Here is a 24,274-nt window from a genome sequence, read left to right as displayed (position 1 = left end):
TTGACCGATTGGTCTAAAAATTTAGTATGTTTTGGGAGTTCATAATAGCTTTCAAAAAAAATAATTAACAGTTTTATAGCTTCATAAGATCCTTGAAAAAAAAAATTGTTTTTTTCTAAATTGTTTTTTTCTAACTATGATACAATTTTGGAACAATTATGAAACTATTTTTTTTCAAAGCCTTATGTACTCCCCTATAACACATACTTTTTTCAGATTTTTAAAAAAGGTACTCCATCGTTGAAAAAAATAAAAACCATTTTTCAGCTGAATTAATGCATCTATTCAAGAAGTTTAGGCTATACTTTCTTTATTTAATAATGCATATTCAGATATTTTGTAGCTATCAGAAATAATATTTTGTATTTAAAACAATGACAAAAATTTTTTCATCAATGTAAAAAATTAAAATAATCAATTATTTATTAATTTTAATAAATGAATTTAAAAACAACTTTTTGTTTCACAGCTTGCCCGTGTTAAAAAAAATTTCTCCCGGAGGAATCCCGCATTTAGAACCTGCCGCTCATGAGACTGATCGGAACTTTAAGCGGAAGATTGGCGGAACCTTTTCAATTGGTAGAGAACATATAACTAGCTATAAAATTCTTAAGAAAAATGTTAGCATCTAGTTTGAACGAATATTAGTAAATTCTGCTAGCTTTTATGATGTCTAAGATTTTAAATAGTGCCACTCAAATTCCTGAAATCTTCCGATAAAATTATTTTGGATATTTTTATGTGAAACTGCAGAATACAAAAAATACCAATACTGCCGCGTAAATTCCTGCAATCTTCCAAAAAAAGTTCGTAGGGTGCTTTCAGGTGAAACTGCGGAATACAAAAAATAATAATAGTGCCGCGGCAGTATTGGTATTTTTTGTATTCTGCAGTTTCAGTGTCACGTCCGGGGTGGGTATTTTAATACTTAAATTAGATTATTCGCGGTTATCGATGCACAATAAAGAAATCAAAGAAAATAGCGGGCTACCTTGTTCCCGTTTAATTAATACGCGTCAATTTAGACGTTAAAATATATTTAAGCAACGTACTCAGTATCGAGGGTGGTTGCATACATGTGTCGTAACTCGCGCTTATAATGATTAGTATTTTATTTGCCTACCTTGATGGACGTGATTAGTTTGATAGTAATTCGCCGAGCGGATGCGAATTCTATCGGGTTCCCAATTTATTTACCCTGCGTGGCTATTAGGGTATTAGGAATGAAAGAGAGGTGGGCTGCCGGATAGACCTCGAAAAGTCTTATTCTCTACGATTTGGGAAAGTGAAAGGTTTTGTGGAAATGATGAAACTTGTTTTAGTGAAAGAGAAGAATATATTCTGGTACCAGTGTGTTTACAATGCTTATTAATTCCTGTTACAATCTAGTGTTAGTAATGCGGTAGGTTTTTAAGTAGTGCGTTTGCTTACCCCTTTTGGGTGTGACTCGTGAATCTTCTAGTCACTTGCAATGAACAAGTCTATTCGCGACTCGAATCAGATTCGGAACGTACTCACAAGTTGAGCGTAATTCCTTTTTAGCGAATCGACTCCCGCACCGTACTCACAAGTTGAGCGTTGTGTGCGGAAATACTACTCACACGGAGCGTTAATTCGCCACAGAGTCCAAATGGGGTACAGATCAGTGTTTTGATCACCGAAGAACGTACTCACAAGTTGAGCGTAATTCTTTTATTAGCGAATCAATTGCAGGGTACTCACAAGTTGAGCGTTGCTGCTGCCATCATGGGGCTCAATTCGCTTGGTGAATCAACTTCTCTGTGCCAATTAGACCTGGATGATGGTATTATTCGAGCGTAGAACAGACTTGCTTGCACTACTGAGTTCAGTCTTTACTTGGTTACAACTGAGAGCGACTGACTGTCTTTGGAAGATTCTCGGGGGTTTATATACAGATTTTTAGGGGTCTACTGCGCACCCTGAGTCTCTGGAAGGGATGTTTTAGAAGGTAAAGTGAGTGTATGGTACCAAATGGGGTAGGTTACCCTTGGACATTCACTTCGTGACGCCACCAGATCTCTCCAATGCTTTCACCATAAGTGGGACATCCGAGATATCTGGGTCCCAGGGTTGTTTTTCGTTAGAGATCTCAGTGTTGCGACATCAAACACTCAATGATTTTAATATTTACGTAGCAAACGTCACATCACCTAAAAATACCCAAAATACTCTTATCGGAAGATTTCAGGAATTTTAGCGGCACTATTTAAAATCTTAGACATCATAAAAGCTAGCAGAATTTACTAATATTCGTTCAAAATAGATGCTAACATTTTTCTTAACAATTTTATGGCTAGTTATATGCTCTTTACCAATTTAAAAGGTTCTGCCAATCTTCCGTTTAAAGTTCCGATCAGTCTCATGAGCGGCAGGTTCCAAATGCGGGATCCCGGCGGGATCCCTCCGGGAGAAATTTTTTTTTATACGGGCAAGCTGTGACACAAAAAGTTGTTTTTAAAAATATTTATTAAAATTAATGAATAATTAATTATTTTTAACTATTTTAATTTTTCACAGTGATGAAAAACTTTTTGTCATTGTTTTAAATACAAAATATTATTTCTGATAGCTACAAACTATCTGAATATGCATTAAATTAAGAAAGTATAGCCTAAACTATCTGAATAGATGTATTAAGTATCATAGTTGAAAAAAGCAATTTAGAAGAAAACAATTTTTTTTTCAAGGATCTTATGAAGCTATAAAACTGTTAATTATTTTTTTTGAAAGCTATTATGAACTCCCAAAACATACTAAATTTTTAGACCAATCGGTCAAGCCAGTCCTAAGAAAAATAAATTTTTCTATTTTTTACATAATATTTATTTTCTTGGAAACGGATTTAGTTAGACATCTGAAACTTTCAGGATCTTTGTATTTTATTAGTACCTACATACCCTCTAAGTATCATTCAAATATCTTTCCGGGGCCGATTCACCATACTTATATCCCTATGGCCGTTCATCTGATCATATAAAATTTTTAATATTTGAGTTCTAGCAAATTCTATCTAATAGCAATTTCTGAGTGATTATTATGCTGTGCAGGTGTGTGAATCATAATGTTTTGTGAAATAATTAAGATACGCCCATACAACGTAATATTATTCGGAAAAAATAATTTTATAATGATTCATAAATCTTATGAAGTCAATGAAAAAATTTAATTTAACGCATTCGTAAATGTTATAAAGTATACAAACTTTTTTAAAATTTTTGGAAATAGGCTAACTTCTTTTTTTTGTTTGTTTAAAGTTTATTTATTTTAAATAATAACATTCGTACATTTTCTTAAAAGTATAAATAAACTAATTAAAAAGACTTCTTATTCTAGTGAGTATAAGTAAGCGCTGGCTATCGTTAGTAGCTCTCGGCTTCTTGCGATCTGTTTGTTTTTTAAATATTTAGATCTCTGTTTTGATTTCGATAAGATATGTGTTTTTTGTTTATCTCTTTTGCTTTTTGGTGTGCTATGTGGGAAAAAATTTATGAAAATAAAAAACCCGAGCTTGTATATAAATTTTTGCACTTAAAAACTAACTTAAAACTACTTATATCTAATATTTTTGTACATATTTACATATTTACATATATTACAGTCTTATTATAATATCTTATTATAATATTTGTTCTTGTTTTTTTTTTATATTTAATAAAAAGAATACAAAAAATATATTTTTCTTCTTATTATTTAGTCACTGTATGATTGTCATTAGCTATTTAGGACAATTTGTCTCTGGCGAAGTTCCTTGTATTCATTGGTGGTTTTGTCACTCCACCAATATTTCTTTTCATCTAGTCTGTGGAAGTCAGTTTGGTTACATCTTGGCATTGCAATCGAATACTTGTTGGGTTTATTTTTAAAAATCGTTAAGTCTAAGGACTTATTACTTTTATGTCTGCTTTTATGATACAGGATTGGTACATTCATACCATCCTGAATCATTCCGAGTTTGTCTAGAGTTGTAAAAGCTTAAGGCTGCAGCAGTCCTTTTTGTGCATTGGTATTGATATTGCCTTTAATGTTTTTTAGGTTTTTGATGAAGGTGTTGTTGATTGTGTCAAATTTACTATAGTAGTCTCTCGTTAGTTTCAGTCTATGGTTATCTATCCTTGGAATGTTTGCTGCATCATAAAGTTCTTTGTTACTTATTCTTTCTCTTTATTCAGTTTCAGCTCGTCTATGCATGTTTAGTGTTGTTCTACGGCAGGATCTTTCGAACATTCTGAATTTCTCCATCTGTGCTGCACCCAGGTTCCAGCAAACTGGAGCTGCATAAGTTAACAGTGGTCTCACGAGTAATTGGTAGCAAATTATTTTTGCTTTCGGGCTAATGAATTTGTTGTGGAATAGTCTGCCTAGTGATCTGTATGCGTTTCTGACTTTGGTGAGTTGTAGATCTAAGTGATTCTTGCATTTAGCTAGGTAGTCTATGTTCATGCCTAGATACTTTACTGAATTTTTAGTAGGTATTTTAATGAGTTCTCGTGTGTCTGGTTTAAATGTTTCTATGGAGAATTTATCGTTGTTTATTCTCTTGGTTTTAGTAACAAATCTTGCTGGTTTTCTGAAAACAATTGTTTCGCATTTTCCTTCTGGGCTCACTCGGAGATTCCATCTGGCATATAAGTTATTTATTTTGTTGACTAGTGACTCTAATAGATCTTTTAGTAGGCTATTGAGTATGTGTTGTTGTTCCTGTTTAGTCTGAATGCGTTCAGTATATGGCTTGTGAAGATGTTGAATAATGTGGGCGAGTTTACAGTGCCCTGCTGTAAACCTTCGAGGATGTCAAATGCGATTGATGACTTTGTTTTGCCGCTCCAGGTATAGAAGGATCTTTTGCTGATCATGCTCCATATTGTGCCGATTAGATAATCTTGGAAATGATTTATAATTAAAATATATATTAATCCGTATAACCATACCGTATCGAATGCTTTTTCTAAATCAATGAGGCTGTGACATCTGATAGTAGTTTGTTAATTGCGTGCACTGTAGAGTGCTGGAACTTAAACCCAAATTTATTATCAGGAATTGTCTTATGCTCATTGCAGTGTGCTATTATGGAGTCGTTTATTACGGCTTTATACACTTTACTGATGTTGGGTGTGAGGCTTATTGGCCTGTAGCTTGATGGTAGGTTATCCGGTTTACCTTTTTTAAGTATTGGGATAGTTTTTGATGTTTTCCATATTTCAGGAAAGTATTGCCGACTTAAAGAGTTGTTAAAAAGCGTGGAGTAGTCTCTGATCATTTTTGCTGGGAGGTGTTTCAGTACTATTGATGGAATGTCGTCGATACCAGTAGAGGTTTTATTTGTTAGTCGTTTCAGAATATTATTTACTTTTGCTGAGGTACAGAAGAAGTTATTTTTTGAATCATTTGGTGCGTATGCTTTATTAACATCTGAAAAAATTGTAATTGTTATGTTGTTATCTTTGTTTTCTTGTAGTTTGTTCAAGAATTCAGTGACTTTTTGGTCCACCGTGTTTTTGAGGGTAGTGTTTTCGTTTAGGTACCGGGGAGAATTAATTGTCTCGTAGTATGCGCCAATTACATTGACTTTGTCCTGTTCTTCTTCAATCACATATTCTTCGTCTATTTTGTTTAGTGTCTCTTTGTTGATTCCACACCGGTCTAGTAGGTGTGTTTCTTCTTCTTTTACAGTGAGATTTGGTGTGTCTGTTCTTTCGTGTGGTCTGAATATTTTATTGATAATTGGGAAAAATTTACTGGAGTCTCGATGGTCAATTTTCTTGGCGATTTTTTCCCAGTGTTTCCATGTTCAACTTTATTTCTAATTGAATTTTATTACTGGTTTCTATTAGGTGCTGTTTGATATTATTGATCAGTTAGTGGTTACCTGCGTCTGTTTTTTGAATCTTGTGAAGCCGTGTTAGAAGATGTGATTTTTGTTTATGAAGTCTTTCAATTTTGTTGTTGATATAGTAGCTGTTGAAGTTGTTGTTTCTGGGTTTTTTGGGTACTATTGCTGCTATTGCGCTTGTGATGTGATTGTTCATTGCTTGAATGTGTTTATCTATTTCTTGTGTTGTTAGATTTCTGTCACTAGGAATGTCGAGTTCATAATTGTCATCAAGATACTTAGTGAATTTTTTCCAATTTGTTTTTTTATATTGTAGTATATCTGTGTTGTCCTCTGGTTTATTTTTTATTGAGATGTCTTGCAGGTCTAATACCATGATAATAGCTTTATGATCACTATCATATGCTAGAGTATCAAGTTTATTGTTCTTCAGATTTATTAACTTCAGTCTGTTGTCAGCAATGCATATGTCCAGATACGTGTTTTTTGGAGTGAAGGTAGGTTCATGTGGGACGTAAATTTTTGTCCTGAAATTGACTGAATTTTCTTTTTCCCAATTGACCAGCCATCTGCCTCTTGTTTTTGTTGTTCTGTCACCCAGTTCTATATGTCTTGCATTGTAGTCTCCAGCTATCATGTAGAATGTGTTGTTGTTGTTTAGGTTTAAGTTGGAGAACAGTGCATTCATTTCGTCTAGCAATATTTGTTTTGATTCTACTTTTGTAGTTGCGTAGAGACTGCCAATTATTAATTGTTTCGCGTTGTTCAGTTTGACCTTGATAAGTGTGAACTCAATTATTTTGTTATTACTTGACTTCGGGAACGTCACTGTTGCAAACTCTATGTTGTTCTTGATTATTATTGCTGTCCCGCTGCCTCTGTTCAGGCCAGGTCTGTCTGTTCGTATGATTTTATATCCATCTATGCTGAGCTTGTGTTTTGGATTAAGTTTAGTCTCTGTTACCAAGGTTATGTCTAGTTCATTTTCTGAGATTAGTTTCGTTAGATCGTATCTTCTCTAGTGTTTTATTATTGAGTTTACATTTATAGCTGCTGTTTTTAGAATTTTTTGGGAGTCATCAATAGTAAATGTCCTTATGTCTTGTTGTATCTGTTGTTCAGGATTCATTGTTCGTGTGTTTCAAATAAATAATTTATATGTTTGTTATTTTGGTTGATTTGTTTTTCCAATGCTGTTAATTTTTGGTTGATCATTAGGAATTGTCCCATTAATTCTTTTGCCCATTGTGGTGGTGCTGCATCGTCTTGTCTTAGGGGTTGATTCGAAGTATCTTGTAGTGGATTTGCTCTTGGTGGTGGTGTTTCCTGGTTTTGGCCCAAGGCTGCTGAGAATAGTCGGTTGGGATGAGTGTATCTGTTAAATTTGTCTATTTTTGATATTATTTCCTTTCTTTTATTATTTTTTTGTTCTTTAATGAGCCTTAGTGCGTTTTTGTAGCATTCGCAGCCCATATAGTTTGCTGGGTGACCATGTTGTCCGCAGTTGGCGCATTTTAAGGATTCTTTTTCGTCGTCTGGTTTGATTTTACACTGATCTTTGTCGTGAGTCTCGCCGCATTTCACACAGTTTGACTTTAAGTGGCAGTTGGCCTTCGAATGACCAAATTTTTGGCAGTTTCGGCATTGAATAATTATTTTTTTTCATAAGTATTCCCATTTTACTTGTTGGAATAGTACTCTTTTTATTTTCATTAGTTCACTCGTTGTACTTGTATTTGTTACTTATACTAAGTGGTGAGTAATTTCTTGTCCTCTTCTAGTTTTGAATTTTATGGGTTCTACTTTTAGGATTTCCACATTTGGTATTTGGAGTTCTATTAGTTCATTCTTGACGTCTTCAGCCGTGAATTCTTTTACTCCTTTTAGAATGATTGATTTTGGCTTCTGGCTTTTAGGGGTATAGGTGTAGTGTAGCGTTTGATTGGCTATAAATATTTTATTTACCTTTGCATAGGTATCTAAGTTACTGCATGTTATAGTTATGTTGTTATTTGGACTTACTTGCTTAAGGCTAAATTCTGCTTTATTAATTTGATTATCACTCAGTAATTTTGTGGTGTCTTTAATCGTCACTCCGCTTGTGATTATTGGAAGTGGTCTGTGTTCTTTGTGTTTTGGAGCTGTAATTCTTTGGCTCGTTTTGGCTGAGTTATCACCATCTGCCATAACTTCCATATCATCGGTAGTGTTGTCGGTATTGTCGGTGTCATTTGTTAAATTTTTATACCTGTTATCAGTAGATGTCGCTTGAGGTTCTTTTAGTCCGGTCGGTCTTACTGGGTTTCTGGGGACTTTCCAGCCATCTTTATCTAATGTTGTTGATTGGTTGTCACTGCCACTGTTTTTTCTAGGTCTTGATACTTTAAGATTTGGACTATATTTTGCTTTATCGTTCTGCACTTTTGACATGATTTTTTTGAATTCAACATCTAACATTTCTGTTGAGATGTTTCTTTGTTTCTGTGTTTGATTTCTCTGCATTTTATTCACTGGGTTCATACTACTTGTGTCCGCGCCCTTTCTTTTTGTTGATGTCGCAGCCTTTTCGTCCGCCATCTTGGGCGTGGTATTGTTTTTGGCTATTTTTTTCACTATTGTGGGTGTTTTGATCACTTTTTCACTAATGAGACTGTTCACTATGAGTTGCTGAACCCTTTTAGGGTATTTTTGGAATTTTTTGTTCACTTTAATTGTAAATTTTTTGTATAATTCGTCGTAGCGAAACGGAACGTTGCATACACAACGGCGCCCTCTTGCAAGTCCTGGAAATAGGCTAACAAGACCATTAGCGTGACAGTCAAGGGAATTTCGAAGTTTTCATACTGAATTTAGTTATAGGAAACCGAGATACTTACTTACAAAATTTATAATTTAATTTGAAAAATTTCAACTTCTCGTTTATATAATTGACCAAAACAAGTATTTATTGTCTCGTTATTATTGGGTATAGCACTATATTGGTCTCGTTACCATACAAACAATAATATATTTGAATATAACAAAAATAAGAAAACAATCATTTATTTGATGTCTTTAGTTTTCTCAAGTCCAATTTCATCCCAACAAACACAATCAACCTCACTTCCAAGTGTAAGATTCGGCTCAGTGGTTAACAGATCAGACTTTAATTTTAAAGGTCTCTGGATCGAGCCTATAAGTCGGCGGAATCGTTTTTCCCCCGTAATACAATTTGTGGATACATCATGGAACTCGGTGGGATCTCGGTGGGAACACCGTGTATACACGGTGGTAAAATGGCACAAACCCACCGTGTAACCACGGCAAATCCACCGAGATTCCACCGTGTTTCTACCGTGATTCAAAAGCATCAGGGAAAAATTTACGGAACTTTATCAAATTTCATATAAGTTCACGAAGTTTTCCAAAATTTTGTAAAAGTACACCACAAGAATTTATAAACTCCGTCTGTTCCGGCAGTTAACTCTAAATACAGAACGTTCTCGCGCAGTGATAATCAAATCAAAAATTCAATATTTCATTTTTTTGTTTTTTAAAAATATTTTTTCTGGACTAATGATTTTGTCATTACTCTTATGACATATTGACGTCGTGAATCTCATACAGACATCACATTTATGTCATGGTTACGTCATTAATCTTTCATGATTTATTTTACCTAAAAAAGTGGGAAATAATGCGACACCTGACTCATTCACGACTTATATCTTACGGAAATGATGACATATCGTAACGTTATTGTCACGTCAAATTTACATCAATGTGTTTAGTGGAATCATACCTGTACATGCATGATCGGGCCTGTTTATACTTGATCAGATATGAATCAATATCTACAGGCCTGATCATGTCGGTTTTTTTGCCTGATCAGGCATAATCATACCCGATCCAACCTGGTCATGTCTAATCATTTGTTTCCGGGCTTAGAATTTTTACTATAATAGATGCATACTGTACGAATTAAATCTGTCATTATAGAGAGTCGATTCAATATTGTTGAATTAGAGACTTCGATTAGAAAAATATATTCTTTATTTACAATGGAATAATGCAGATAGTGTATTTTTGATGCAAATATAAATCTCTACAAAAATAAAAAAAAAATATTGTTCTTTCTGTTTATAATGATACTTATTGCAGGAAGTGGCAAGACAAGCGTGATGGAACGTGTGACAAATGTTTTTTGTGGTGGTGGTGGTGGTGGAGGTGGGGGTGGTATAGCTTATATGAGTATCCAGAACACAAATGCTAGTCAGACACCTGAGAAGCCAAGCAGAAGCATTCCAATGTCCATTAATAATTCAGTTAATGTTGCCAACAGCAAAGGTGTGAGTAGTTCTAGTACTGTTGTCAGAACAAAAATATCCCGAGGAAAGTTACGGATCAAAAATGTACCACTTGCTAATTGCGGTACTCCTGACTACATTCCACCATTATCTTGGGAACAATTAATGTTGGATGAGAATTTTTTAAGTCCGTTTTTTTTGTACTTCAACGTCAGTGAAAGGAGAATTCTAGCTCAAGTACAATTTTTACTTTAAAAAAATGTATATATGACACTTTCTAATTTATTGAATAACTAATTTTTCTTTCATCCAGGTTTGTACTCGTTGGCGAGATGTGTTGTATGCAAGACCACGATTTTGGGCAGGACTGGTACCAGTAGTGAGATGTCGTGAGATCAGAGGAATGGCTTCTGGATCACGAACGAAACTTTATGCATCTCTTATTCGACGAGGCTTTCATTCGTTAGTCCTTCTGGGTGCTGCTGACGAAGACATACCCGAATTGACGCATGGGTTCCCTATGGCACAACGGCACATTCATTCGCTATCATTACGATGCTGTGCTGTCACTGATCGAGGTCTTGAAGCTCTTTTAGATCATCTTCAGGTGATTATATAACAAATTATTATCAATTTTGACAAACAAAGGTTTGTTGAAGTACGAAATTAGGGCTTCTAAGACTAAACATTCTTCAATATTTAATAAAAGTGGTCCAGATATATTCTGCTGTTATAGCTTTTAAGTGCTGTCAGTGGCACAAATTCCAGCAAATTAAATATCTCGAGATAGAATAGTTTTGGATAAAAGTTTTGAAAATAAATAATAAGTATAATCTTGAGATATCTTATGACAAAGAACTTCGGATTTTAATTCAATTCAAGAACATTAACGGTTAAAAAAAAGTTGAATCTAATTGCAAGCGCTTACGTATGTATAATTAATAGGTGATAAACCTGATTATTGATACTTTAGAATTTCTGATTTCACTTATGCTTGAGGATTTTATAGTTATAAAATATCATAAACTGAAAAGCTAGTTGTAGATAATAGTTATCCTCATTTGCGAGAATGGTAAATGAGTTATCATAAATAAACATAATATGAGAGTTCAAAAATATGAAAAATGGAATTCGTTTGCGGCTAGATTTCTCTACCTTCTGTTAGCAATGCTGACATCAAATTCGTGTATTTGTAACTTTAAATATACTGTATGTATTTTTCAACGGAAATATTCCATAAAAAATTCTATTTCAAATTTCAGCATATTAGTATACTAAAAAATTGATGGAGCCTTAGTTCTAATTTTTTACTATTTATGTCTATTGAAAATTTTTTTATGCTATTTGACACATTGTTTATTGTAGGCTTTATTTGAACTGGAATTGGCTGGTTGCAATGAGGTCACAGAAGCTGGACTATGGGCGTGTCTTACACCAAAAATAGTATCATTATCTTTGTCTGATTGCATAAATGTAGCAGACGAAGCTGTCGGTGCTGTCGCGCAATTATTACCGAGTCTATATGAATTTTCACTTCAAGCTTATCATGTAACTGATGCTGCACTTGGTTATTTTAGCGCTAAACAAAGTAGTTCACTAAGTATTCTTCGACTCCAATCATGCTGGGAGCTTACCAATCATGGGGTGGTTAATATTGGTATGTGATGATTAAATAATTAATGTTGTATATTTCCATTAACTAAATATTTTTGAGTCCAATTAAGTCTTCGACACAGAAAAAATCACACATCAAGAATTAAAAAAATTATTAGGTGTTAAAAATTAATTTATTCCAAAATTATTGTACCCAATAATATAAAATTTAATATTTTCAAATCAAACGTCGAACCATTAGAAAAAATTCACTTTTTCATTTGTTTTTGCATAAAACCGAAGTGTTAATTTGAATAAAAATTTTATTCAATGTAGTTATCCATCAATGTAGTTAGTTTGAATATATGTCAATGTAGTACAAATCCGGAAAATCTTATAAAAATTTTTTTAGAACAATCAAAAAAATATTTAACGGATGTATCTAAAATTTGAATTGTCTCTACCTGAGTGGAAAAGTTAATGTCTAATTTGAGATCCTGAAAACTAGATTCAGCTAATGACTAAACACTGTTACCACCGTTCAAAATTTTCCAATAACAGTTATATGATAGTTTTCAACAAAGAATAACTTAAAGGACTTACAATTATAAAGATTAGCAAATTCCCTTTTCTCACGGCACTGAATCCACTCTGCAAACAGTCAGGAAACATTATGTATCCATGCTGATCCAAGCATGTTCCAATGAGTGTTTGTTCCATTTGTTCATCATGCTTCCAAAGTTTATCCAGAGTGAATACATACTGAAACAAGAGTGTACCTACAGTTAATACATACTGAAAAATAAAATTTAACCATAATTTATTACTCTCATTATTATTACTGGTACGAGAAATGTAATCTCTCCTCGAAAGGTTGACTTGTCGGGTAAACAAATAATTTTTTAGATTATTCAAGTACGTTTATGGAGTAAAAATAAACTTTTTTTTATCTGAAACGTACGTTTTGTTTTTTAATATTAAGAAAGATTATCCATTGAAACATTAATAAAATGTATTGATGTCTGTTACGACCAGGGTAGAGAACAGAAAAAAATAATAAGATTAAAAATAGCTATTTATAAAATATAATAGAACATAAGAAATAATTGATAAATATACTAAAACCTTTAGTATGAAGGAATATATATATATATATATATATACAGAAATTCGTATACTAAAATATTAAACAAAATAAAGAATATCCGTATATATGTATATAAAAAACTCATATATATTTTGTCATGGTCAGCTAATTTATAACCGATCACACAACAGAAAGGAACATAAAAACAATAGTTAACACAGTGTGCACACATATATTTATTTGTGTATCAATGCGTACAGAGTAATACCATATTTAAATCTACGTATACACTAGTACACTTACTCTTGGTTTGAGCGTACCGCACACCGGCACTTCTTTTCTTACCGCAGAAGAGAGAGGGGCAAGCGAGGAGCCCCAATTTTACGGGTAAAACTAAAACACACCTGTGTTAGTCATCTAGTTTCTTTATTTCTTTATTCCCATTCGGGACCCGCCGTCGCGTGATTTATGAGCTATAAAATCTCGGTCTTGACATCATGCTCGCCGTCCACCAAGAGCTCTCGTTTTAATTACCAAACGGCTCCTCTACCACTCCTGGTGCCGAGCGGTACCCCTCAAGATGTCACCCTTCCATCCAGTAACTTGGTGGTCAAGCCAGGATGACGCCCCGATGAAAAAAGATTTTATACAATTGTATAGAATTATATATCAATTATATATGGACTATATATAATTATATATAGACTATATATAATTGGATAGAAAAAATGGCCTGATCCAATTGTATACAATTTGTATAGAAATCGTATACAATTCTATATAATTATATACAATTCTATATATTGCAATTATATAGAATCGTACATAATTATATAGAATCGTATACAATTTCTATACAGTTGTATACGATTGGATCGGGCCATTTTTTGTATATAATTTTATACAATTGTATAAAATCTTTTTTCATCGGGGCGTGCCGCAGACAAGGCTGTTACTTGACCAACCAAGGGCTTCCGTTTTAATTATCAAACGACTCTGTTATTCTATTGGCTCCCGACCACGACCGGTGCCCCCCCCCCAACGCTTAGAACTCTTTTTCTAAACCAATAAGCGCGACAGTACCCCTCGGAATCCACCACTTCTTGCACTCTTGTAGAGGCCCGAGCAATCCCTCTACCATCCTGGTGCTGAGTGGTACCCCTCAGATAGCGCCCCTCCAATCGCCCTTGGAGGTTAAGCTGAGATGACGTGTGTCGTCAAGGGCAAGACTATATTTGACCAAGGTGATCGTTTCCAGAACCTTCTTACACTACAATTGCATAATAATTAATCTTCCAAGGGAATGCTGAATTTTTCAGATAACTTACCCCCGTAATAGAAACATTTTATATAAAATGAGCTACCGAATAATTAATTTTTATTTTTTTTAATTTTAATTGTTTTCTAGTAAACAGCCGTAGTAACGGCTTTTTACACTTTTTGCCTTCATATCGCAACTGCTTTACTTCTCTTTCTGCCTTCATTGTGCGGCTGTGGCCGACTTGTGCTTATACTGTACTGCATCATTACGGTGATGCCCTACAACCTTCCTTGTGCAATGAAGGTGTAGTGGCGTAGGGAAACCACAGAGAAAACCTAGCCAGTACAGTTTCGGTTTGGGTGAAGCTTCAGTGATCGATAAAATTCCCATTTTACCGATCACTGGATCTTCATCCCGCGCCTAACGGTCAGAGACCTTCGTTCGAACCCAACGCGTGGCTAAACGGTCAACCAGCCAAGTAGTGGCCATGCTCAATGCTACTTAACTTCGGTGATCACCCGAGCCACGCGTGTGCCGAACGGCTGTCTCAGCCGAGCTACCGAATAATTAAAAGGTATAATTCAGATATTAATGATTTTTCTAATAAATTCTTTTCTTATTTGCTTACACTCGTGACCAGTAGTTGAGCGCGATATTACTTCGCGGAATTCAACCTTTCATGTACCCTTAAGGGAAATAATGAGCCCTAGATAACTTACATCCGTATTAAAAATATTGTATATGAAAGGAATAAACTGAATACTGAAAATTAGAAGATATAATTTAAATATTAATTATATGTTTTCTTTTTTAACTTTCCGCTAAGAAAATTGTAAATTTTCACAAATTCGGGAAGTTATTGGTTTCGGTCCGATTTACGAAAATCGAATTTTCATCAGATGTCGACGTTTTGAGGTTCTAGGAAGCTATTCTGACTAATTTCAAGATGATGTCCGAGTGTATGTATGTATGTACGTACGTAGGTACGTATGTAAATACCTGTATCTTTTGAACGGATGAACCGATTTTGAACTTTAAGGTGTCATTCGACGCGGCTTGTTAATACCTTAAAGCTGAAAGAAAATTGAGCTTGATCAGTAGGGCTCGTTCAGAGATATTCCAAAAATAAAGTTTTTTCAAAAATGTTTTTTTTTTGATAACTTTTAATGTGCTCGATGGATTGATTTCAAAATGGACTGGACTCTAGAGCTTTATAAGCCGCGTCGAATGCCACCTCAACCATCAAAATCGCTTTATTCGTTCAAGACAAACCGTTGTCGATAGAATTAAAAAAATTTTTTTTTTTTGGTTATTTTGAAATATCTCAAAATCAACTCGATAAATCAATTTCAAAATTTGATCAGCTTTAGAACTTGATAAAACGCGTGATTGCCACCTCAACCGTCTCAATCGGTCAATTCGTTTGAGAGATATCGTTCGAGAAAAAACGTTGAAAAACGTTTTTTTTCGAAAACAACAGCATACAAACGTATTTTCGAGCTCTTCGAGCTCGAAAATGTATTCACAATAATGTTTTCGAGGTTCTTGAGCTCGAAAACAGCGGGAAGTACTGGGGCTGGCCCGCAGGGTCAACTGAAAAACCGATTTTTTTTTACTTTTCGCCTTGATCTTTAACCTCGGCTACCGCACGTGCAGAATAGAACCGCAGGAGGAGAAATATGTTAGAAGTCACCAGAAATTCATAAAACTAGAAGCTGGCACGGTTCGCATCTTATTTTTGTACAAGAACAAGGACACGGTCCATGATTCATGACATTTTCCCTCATTTTGAGTCTATATAAACTCGCGGTTTTCGGTCTAGTTGTCCAGTCCAGTCCCCTCGGTTCAGCCGCGTCTAAGCCTCTGTCGCGATTTAACATCTTCGCTCGCCTCTTTTAAAAAGTCACTCTGTGAACCCCTCAACGATTCAAATGTTATTAATCTACGCAGTCAGCCTAGAAGTATTAATCAAATAAAGATTGAACGTGGTATCTTTGCTTGTCCATCATACGATTTACAATAACTAAACGATCTTCCAACCAACAACAACTTGAGTGTACAACAGAAGCTGAATAAAATTCATATAATCAACTGTAAGTTCTCAAGTTATTATTTATTTTAAAATAATTCTTTATACTGATTACTATTTTATACTCGTTACCGTAACGACGAGGTCTCCGTCGCCCGAGTAAAGGACTTAAGTGTCTTGACTCAAAATAAGAGACTGTATTGCATGTTAGACGTAACATAAACAATAAATTTAGGTGTCAGAAGTGGGATTTCAATTATGAAATGCCCGCGGTAGTTGAGTATGTCCGGAAAAAGAAATAACGATAATAAAAAAGGTAATCCAGGTAATAATCAAGTTGAATGGGAGAATTTGCCTTCCAATCCAAATTTACTAACGCCAGAACAAAAGGCACATTTGTTGGGAGTTATTCCTAGGAATCTGCATCGAGAAAATCATCCTGTCAACCAAGAAGCTGAGAGAGAACGACTACAACGGGAGACTGAGGACCGCAGACGCCAAGAAGCTGAAAGAGAAAGGATACAACGGGAGAACGAGGACCGCATACGCCAAGAAGCTGAGCGGGAAAGAGTACAACGAGAAAACGAGGAACTACGTGTACAGGAAGAGTTACACCGTCAACAATTATTGAGAGCAGGGCAGATCGACGCTGCAAGTGGGGCTGACGGTCAGCTTCAGGTACGTGGTTTGGACATGAATCCACCTAACATTATAATGCCTATCCCAATTAAGTATGCATTGGAGGCAGTTCCTTATTTCAATGGGAGCAATATTCAACTTGCTTATTTTATTGATGTATGTAGAGAAGCACAAGCTATAGTGCCGGCGGAACATAATCACAATTTGGTAATGCTGTTGGGAAACAGACTAAGAGGGGAGGCACGACGAACAATACAAGGTACGGTTTTTGTAAATGTTGATGAATTTGTTAATTATTTAAAGGAATTGTACGAGCCACCAAAATCGATATATCAACTCCAAGGCGAAATGAGAAAAATTTTTCAACGTGATGATGAATCTGCATTGTCATACACAAACCGTGCTCGAGAACTCAGTAACCAAATTTTAGATCTGATTCAAGCATAGAGCAACGTAGCACTTACGCCAGCCGAGAAAACCAGGTATGTAAACGAATTCCGAGACTGCCTCATACGAGGATTCAAACCAGAGATCGAGCAGAAAATCCGAAGAGATGACACGTTCCAGAACACTCTGCTTGAATCGGTAAACATAGAAAAAGAACTAAAAGCCAAGGAATTGCTAAGAGGTAAGATCTCAAGAGAAAGAGATTTTAATTATCCGAATCAACCTTATAATTACGACTTACCACATAAAGATGGTAAACGAGTAACATTCGTCAAGGGACAACCAGTAATTTGTCAAATTTGTAATAAAACCGGGCACAGCGCTGTTGATTGTTTCCAGCGAATCCCGAGCCACAATAATAATAATAACTATAACAACAATAATAATAATAATCATAACACAAATTCAAATAAAGATAGATTCAGAAGAAATTTTTACCACCCATCGTCATCCAGCGAGCCACCGTTTCAAAGAAATAATAATAACTATAACAATCGTAATAATAATAGTTATAATGCAAATCTAAATAACGATAGATTCAGAAGCAACTTCAACCGCCCACTGTCATCCAGCGAACCTCCGGCTCCAAGGAATAATTCGACATCTGAAAAGGTTTGTTATTATTGTAAGGCACCTGGTCATTTTATGTCAGATTGCAGGAAAAGAATGGAAAATAATCGAAGAAATTACACGGAATGGCCTCAACCAGGTTCTTCAGGGGTAAATCAAGAAATGGCAAAGGAAATCAGGACGGGAAACTGCCAACAACTTCCACGACAGGGTGCGACGCGGGAGGTTGCCAGGACCGAGCGCCCAGTAATGCAGGTACAAGCAGAGGAGGAGAACGAGGAGTATGAAGAAGAAGCACTCGAGTGGCCATAGTGGAACTAAACCACGATTGTGAAGCTCCTACCATCAAACTATCTTCAATGGAGCTCTTGGACCCGGTAATTTTAATGATCGACACGGGTTGTAAGTTAAATCTTCTAAAATATAACATGGTTGGTACAGATATTTGGGTTGATCGTACTGATATTTTAAAATTAAAAGGTATCACTAAAGAATATGTATTTACATTGGGAAAAATTTATACAAAATTTTATGGCTTCCCGATAACATTTCACTTAGTTCCGAATGACTTTCCGATTAAGAGAAATGGTATTTTGGGATCCAAATTTTTAAAAAATAATTGTATAGATGTGTTATACTCTCAGGGATGTTTAAAACTACACGACAAGGTGATTAAATTCGAGCATGAAGAAACTATTACGGTGCCAGCACGGGCCAAAACAGGATTTTACGTCTGTATTGCGAACACAGAGATGAAAACGGAGTACGTACGATGCCTCAAGGTAGGCAAAGGAATTCATTTGGGAGACGCACTAGTTACAAACCGTAACGAAAAGGCGCATTTATTTATTATTAACACCACTCGAGAAGAAGTGGAAATTGCAGTACCAGTAGTTACGCTGGAACCATATGAGGTATGTTCAGATGAATATTCTAACTCATTTGATAATAAAAAGTTCAATAATAATCCGAGAGTTGGCGAAAATGCCGACGGAAGTCAATTTTTGAGTTTTACGCATAAAAGTTGGTGACAAATAATGGTGATATTGAGAGTGTTGATGAAAAGTTCAATAATAATTCGAAGGTTCGTGAGAATGCCGACGGAAATCAAGTTCTAAGTTTTTTGCATGAAGATTTTATGATAAATAATGTTAAGAATAAAGTCGATAAAAAATTCAATAATAATCCGGGAATTGGTGAAAATGCTGACGGAAATCAAGTTTTAAGTTTATTGCATGAAGATTTTATGACGAATAATGTCGATAATAAGAGTATTGATGCAAGATTCAATAATAATCCGAGAATTGGCGAAATGTCGATCGAAGTCAAGTTTTAAGTTTTATGTACGAAGATTTTGTGACAAATAGTGTTGATAATAAGAGTGTTGATAAAAAGTTCAATAATAATCCGAGAATTGGCGAGAATGCCGACGAAAGTCAAGTTTTAAGGTTTCTCCATGAAGATTTTATGACGAATAATGTTGATAATAAGTGTGTTGACAGGAAGTTCAACAATAATTCAAGAATTGGCGAGAATGCCGACGGAAGTCAAGTTTCAAGTTTTGTGCATGACGATTTCATGGCAAATGATGTTTATAAGATGTGTGTTGACAAAAAATTCAACTATAACTCAAGAATTGGTGAGAATACCGATCGTGTTTTTATTGGCGGCGAGGATGCCGTTCGTGTTTCTAATGTCAGCGAAGATGTCGTTCATGGTTTTACCAGTAGCAAGCAGGCCCGGTGCGTTGAAAACGTCAAAACTATTAATACTTCTCTAAGCAAAAGGAAATGCCCATTCGATTCAAACAGCGACGGGGATAGTGTTTGTGATTCTGATGAAAGTAATGAGTTTGTTATTTTAAATAAAGACGGGAATAACAGAAAAAATTTGGGATCTCATGGTGGATACCGAGATAAAAAAAAATGTAAACTTAAATGCAAGAAAGGAAGTATGAATTATGGTAATAACAATGATACAAATAACAATAATTCTAAAGTAAATAATGGAATGAAAAAAATAAAAAGTAATGATCACTATAATAACAGAAATACTGTCGCGGAAATGAAGGTGAGTGAATATTATACAACGAACATGCAACTCTGGAATAACTATAGTGATAAAAGCGGATTCAAATATCCGATGAGTCGAAAATTGATGCGTATAAATATGATCTTGTTAGGTTTTCAAGAAATGGGAGCGTTTGTCCATGGGGACAATACGATGATATGTATGAGTTCATTAGCAGAATATGCTTTAAAATCTGAACGCTCAGTGAATCAGTTTATAAATATAATTTTTAAGCTTTAGTCAGATAATTATAATTTTTTTCGTAGGAGACGCTGCAATATGAATGCCACGAATTGGATGGTCCCCCTACTCATCAGCTATCTGGTAACAAATATTGACAGTAGTGCAGTTAACATTGAACAATTTAACCTAAGGGCTGGACTTTACTACGAACCCTTGGGAAAGGTACGTTTTACACAAGAGGAATGGAAACTGGTAACTAGAATCGACCTCAACACCATTCAGCTTCGACGACCATCCATTCAGGAGCTGGAAATCGAAGAAGTTATAAGGAATGCCATAAAATAATAAACGCAGCTGGCTGTCAACTTTATATAAAAATTGATGTCTATCGACGAATGAGTCAAGAAATAGAAGACCGCCTTCAAGTACTCCATCAGATGCTCAATCCAGGACTAATCGTTATCGACCAATTTATACCAAGTTCCTCCAGCAATAAGGGGCTTCTTGACCATTACATAAAACGGTTTAAGGATTTAGAAGCTGCACCGTGGTTATCCACCATGCAGTTAAGAAAAAACACTCAGATAGTCAATTCTGATCTGCATGCAGTTCAACATCAATTAAATAGAGAAGTTAGCTTACAATTAAAGAGTAGGGACCCAATGCGAAATCTTACGGGCCCTATATTCAAAGGTAACATGACCTATTTAATATACCTCGATCACTTAAACGCTTGGAGTAACATTACACAGTCGTGTTTTGAAAATTTTATATCTTATTTAAGAACTGTTACAAGTACAATAAACTTAGCACTTCTAGGACAGCTATCGCCAAATCTTCTTGGATTCAGAACCATACGAAGAACAGCTTTGGACTACGCAGCTAATAATCAAAAATATTTAATACCATTTAAAACCAGGGAGATATATTCCGGAGAAATATATAGAATTTCGCGGTTGACCCACGACTATCTCCATCAGCAATTGCTCCTCCTCTTACTCGTTCCACTAGTTTAGCAAGATATCTACAGCCTTTATAAAATGAGTCCATATCCGGTTGAACAACACATCGGGGATGCCTTGGTGGGATCTGCATACATTCAGCCCAAAGAGGACTACTTATTAATTTCACAAGACACGAGGCTGTACTCTCTATGGAACCAAAAAGGATTAACTCGGTGCAAAAGGATGAATAGGCTATTCATTTGTCCACCAATCTCCGTCGTCTACAATAGAAGCCTTCAATCATCATGTGAATCTGACCTGCTTATCTATTCGGATTCCACTGCTTTCAAGAATTGCAATGTTAAATTAAGTAAGACTTAGAGCGTTTTTTGGAAGCCACTCGAAAAATCGAAAGGGTGGTTGTATTCTCTACCTCACCCAGAACAGTAACAAGTTATGTGGAGAACGAAGCCATTGGAAAGTGTGAAGATATCGGGGACAGGGATATTCACTCTCGAATCAGGATATACAGCTCGGATCAACGACATCAACTTGATAAGTTATTATAATGCAAAACAATCCGACGAGTCTTATCATCAACCGAACGAAGATCTATCAAAGGAACAAGAAAATTTTATAAATTTTTTAGTGATATTTGGAGTGCTGTATTTTCATAAAAAATAATCGTATCGAACGAATAAAAAAGCAAATTGAAGCTTTAAATCTCTAGTTTGAAGATCTTTCAGTAAATTGATTTTTTGAGCTACGGTTTTTGCGGAATCATAAGAAATAGCTCGAGACAAAATTTTTCTAAATTGTTTGGTATTGTTTTTTGGGTCTACGGAGCCGGGAAAATTTTTTTAGAAAAATCAATTCATGACTTGTTTAGAAAATTTATTCAGCTACAATTTTCTTTTTTCTGTTTCTTTATACGACAATTTGCTGCTAATATATCGGTCTTCAAATGAAAAAGGATCTTTTTGTCTTTGATTATCGATATCTCAGAAATAAATGGCCGTACAGTCATTTTGAGGGCAGCTTTAGAAACTTGAATAAACCCCCCCCCCCCCCTACAAGTCTCATTCTCGATTTAAAAAAAAAAATTTTTTTTTCGTCCTCAATATCAATTTGAAAAACCTCCAAAAAATTGACTTTTGATAGTTTTTTAGTTAATCAATCGTTACTTTAAGAATATTGATGGAAAGGGTCATGCTGCCAGGTGATTTTACAGAAAATTTTTAAATCGATCCATTGAACCGTTTGTCTGGGCCGATTGCTGACAGTTTTACAAAACAATTAAAGGAACAAGTTTTGTTCCTTAATTTGTGTGATCATTATCAAAATAAATATGGCCATTCGGCATCCGAAATGGAAGTCGATTTCTTATGATAAATGTTTCACTTTTTATAAGTATATATAATTTAATAATCATCTATCAAAAATTTTCAAAGATATAAATAATGGCATTATCACCATAACACATGAGTCAATTGTATGACTTTGAACCCTTATTAAAAGTGAAACAATTATCGTAAAACAAAAAATAAAAAAAAGTAAATATTGCTTTTTCTATCGGTTATCAAGTTCTTTTTACATAATAAGGATAGATATAGCCGTTAAAAATTTATTTACGAAAAAATCCGATTTTGCTCATGTTCGAACTTAAACGTGAAAATCGTTCATAGAATAAGTGTGCCAAGTTTCATTAAGATCGGTTGAAAGTTGTAGTCGCTATCATCGCAACATGGCGCGTTGTATTACATATGGGGCATTCCATGCCAAATCACCGAGGTTTCGGCCCGACCCCCTTCGATTTCGCTGAAAATTTTTTATCATTTCCTACCCTACCAAAGACGTTTCCCTGAATTTTTTCAGATTTTTTTTACCAAACCCAAAAAAAGTTACGAATTTTTGAAAAAAACCGCTCTTTTTTTTTAAATTGCTATAACTTTCTCAAAAATTAATCTTTCAGCACTTTCTTTTTTTTCAAAATTTGTGTTTTTAAATGTAGTTTTCAGAAAAAAATACAAAAAATGTTTCGAAAGTCACGATATATGAAATATTTCAGTTTTTTCAATAAAATCGTTATTTTTTCGAAGTTGGACACCTTCGATTCTCAATTTTTTTGTCTCGAAAAAAACTTCAACCAAGACAGTATTTAACCCCGCTATTCCCATTTTGTGCCGACTTTCCTTTATATTTTTTTTTTTTTTCGATTGAAAATACAGAAATTTCTAAATTTGGCTTATTTTCTAGGACTTTGCGCTGAAGTTTTTTTGGAATGTTTTTAAAAGATCAGAAGTTGAATAAAATTGGACAAAAACGACCGTATAGTGTATTAGGGGCAAGGATTGATTTTTTCGGAAGAAAATTCCAAATTTTTAAATATAGTGAAACCTAAATTTACAATTAACCTTCTCAATAAGACAATTTATAGTGTTACGTTTTGAGAATTACCCCAAACTAATTAAAAATAAAAATAATTTTTAATTATTAAATTTTATCCAGGCTTGGCCTCGGTAGGGTATCAATAGACCCCCGGTGGGCCTTGGTCATCGATTATTTTATTAATTATTAATTTTTAATTTAATTTCCGATTTAAATATTTCCTATGCCGTTTCCAACTCGAAATAATTTATTATAACAGGTGAATGCAGTGTTGCCATAAATTCTCTCAAGGAACCACTACTGTCGAAAAAAAAACCACTAAAAGACCACTAACGCTACCTGAGAGAGAAATATTGAAACCATTTAAAAAAAATCGTCGATTTTCTTAGCGGGAAGTTAAAAATAATAAAGCGTCAATTTAATTAAATTATTTGATTGAAATTCAATTTTGTTGTTAATAAATTCTATATTTTTATGATTTATAACAAATATAAATATTAATATAAATTATAATTAAATAAAATACATAGTTAAATATTTTATGTTAACTTTTTATATAAAATAACTTTATGACGTTTAGTTACGACTTAGACTTTATGACTTAGTTACTTTCGTCTGAAGAACTTTCAGGGCCTTCAATTCGTACTTCATCCGGGACAGCGTAAGCTTCTTTTGTCCCGATTTTTTTTATAATGTCTACTGGAATTTCATAAGTATCACAACCTTTGCCTGCTTGTGACAAACCAGCTCTTATTGATAAAATTGATGTTAGCATTGGCAAAGTTATTTTATTTCGTTGTTTGTTTTTAACAACATTCATACTACTAAAAAGTCTGTCCAGATCGGCGTTAGAATGAGGTAATATCAATAACGAAATCGCAAACGAAGCTAGTTATTGAAATCTGGGATGTCCTTGAGCATCTTTG

General features: G+C 34.6%; 1 protein-coding gene across 2 annotated transcripts in view; it reads left to right on the top strand.

Annotated features, from left to right (window-relative positions):
- The window catches only part of LOC130664794 (F-box/LRR-repeat protein 16), a gene marked incomplete at its 3' end in the record, with an annotated part of 157,060 nt that overhangs the window by 75,268 nt on the left and 57,518 nt on the right, over nt 1-24,274 (top strand). For both annotated transcript variants that reach the window (XM_057464890.1, XM_057464889.1), the window contains 3 exon segments: nt 9,992-10,374; nt 10,451-10,744; nt 11,503-11,794. In XM_057464890.1, the coding sequence (XP_057320873.1) occupies nt 9,992-10,374; nt 10,451-10,744; nt 11,503-11,794 (969 nt within the window).

This window comes from Microplitis mediator, chromosome 3 (genome assembly GCF_029852145.1).
Source record: "Microplitis mediator isolate UGA2020A chromosome 3, iyMicMedi2.1, whole genome shotgun sequence".
NCBI classification, from domain to species: domain Eukaryota; kingdom Metazoa; phylum Arthropoda; class Insecta; order Hymenoptera; family Braconidae; genus Microplitis; species Microplitis mediator.
Note: the sequence above shows the minus strand (reverse complement) of the source record. Positions and strands in the feature narration are given on the sequence as shown.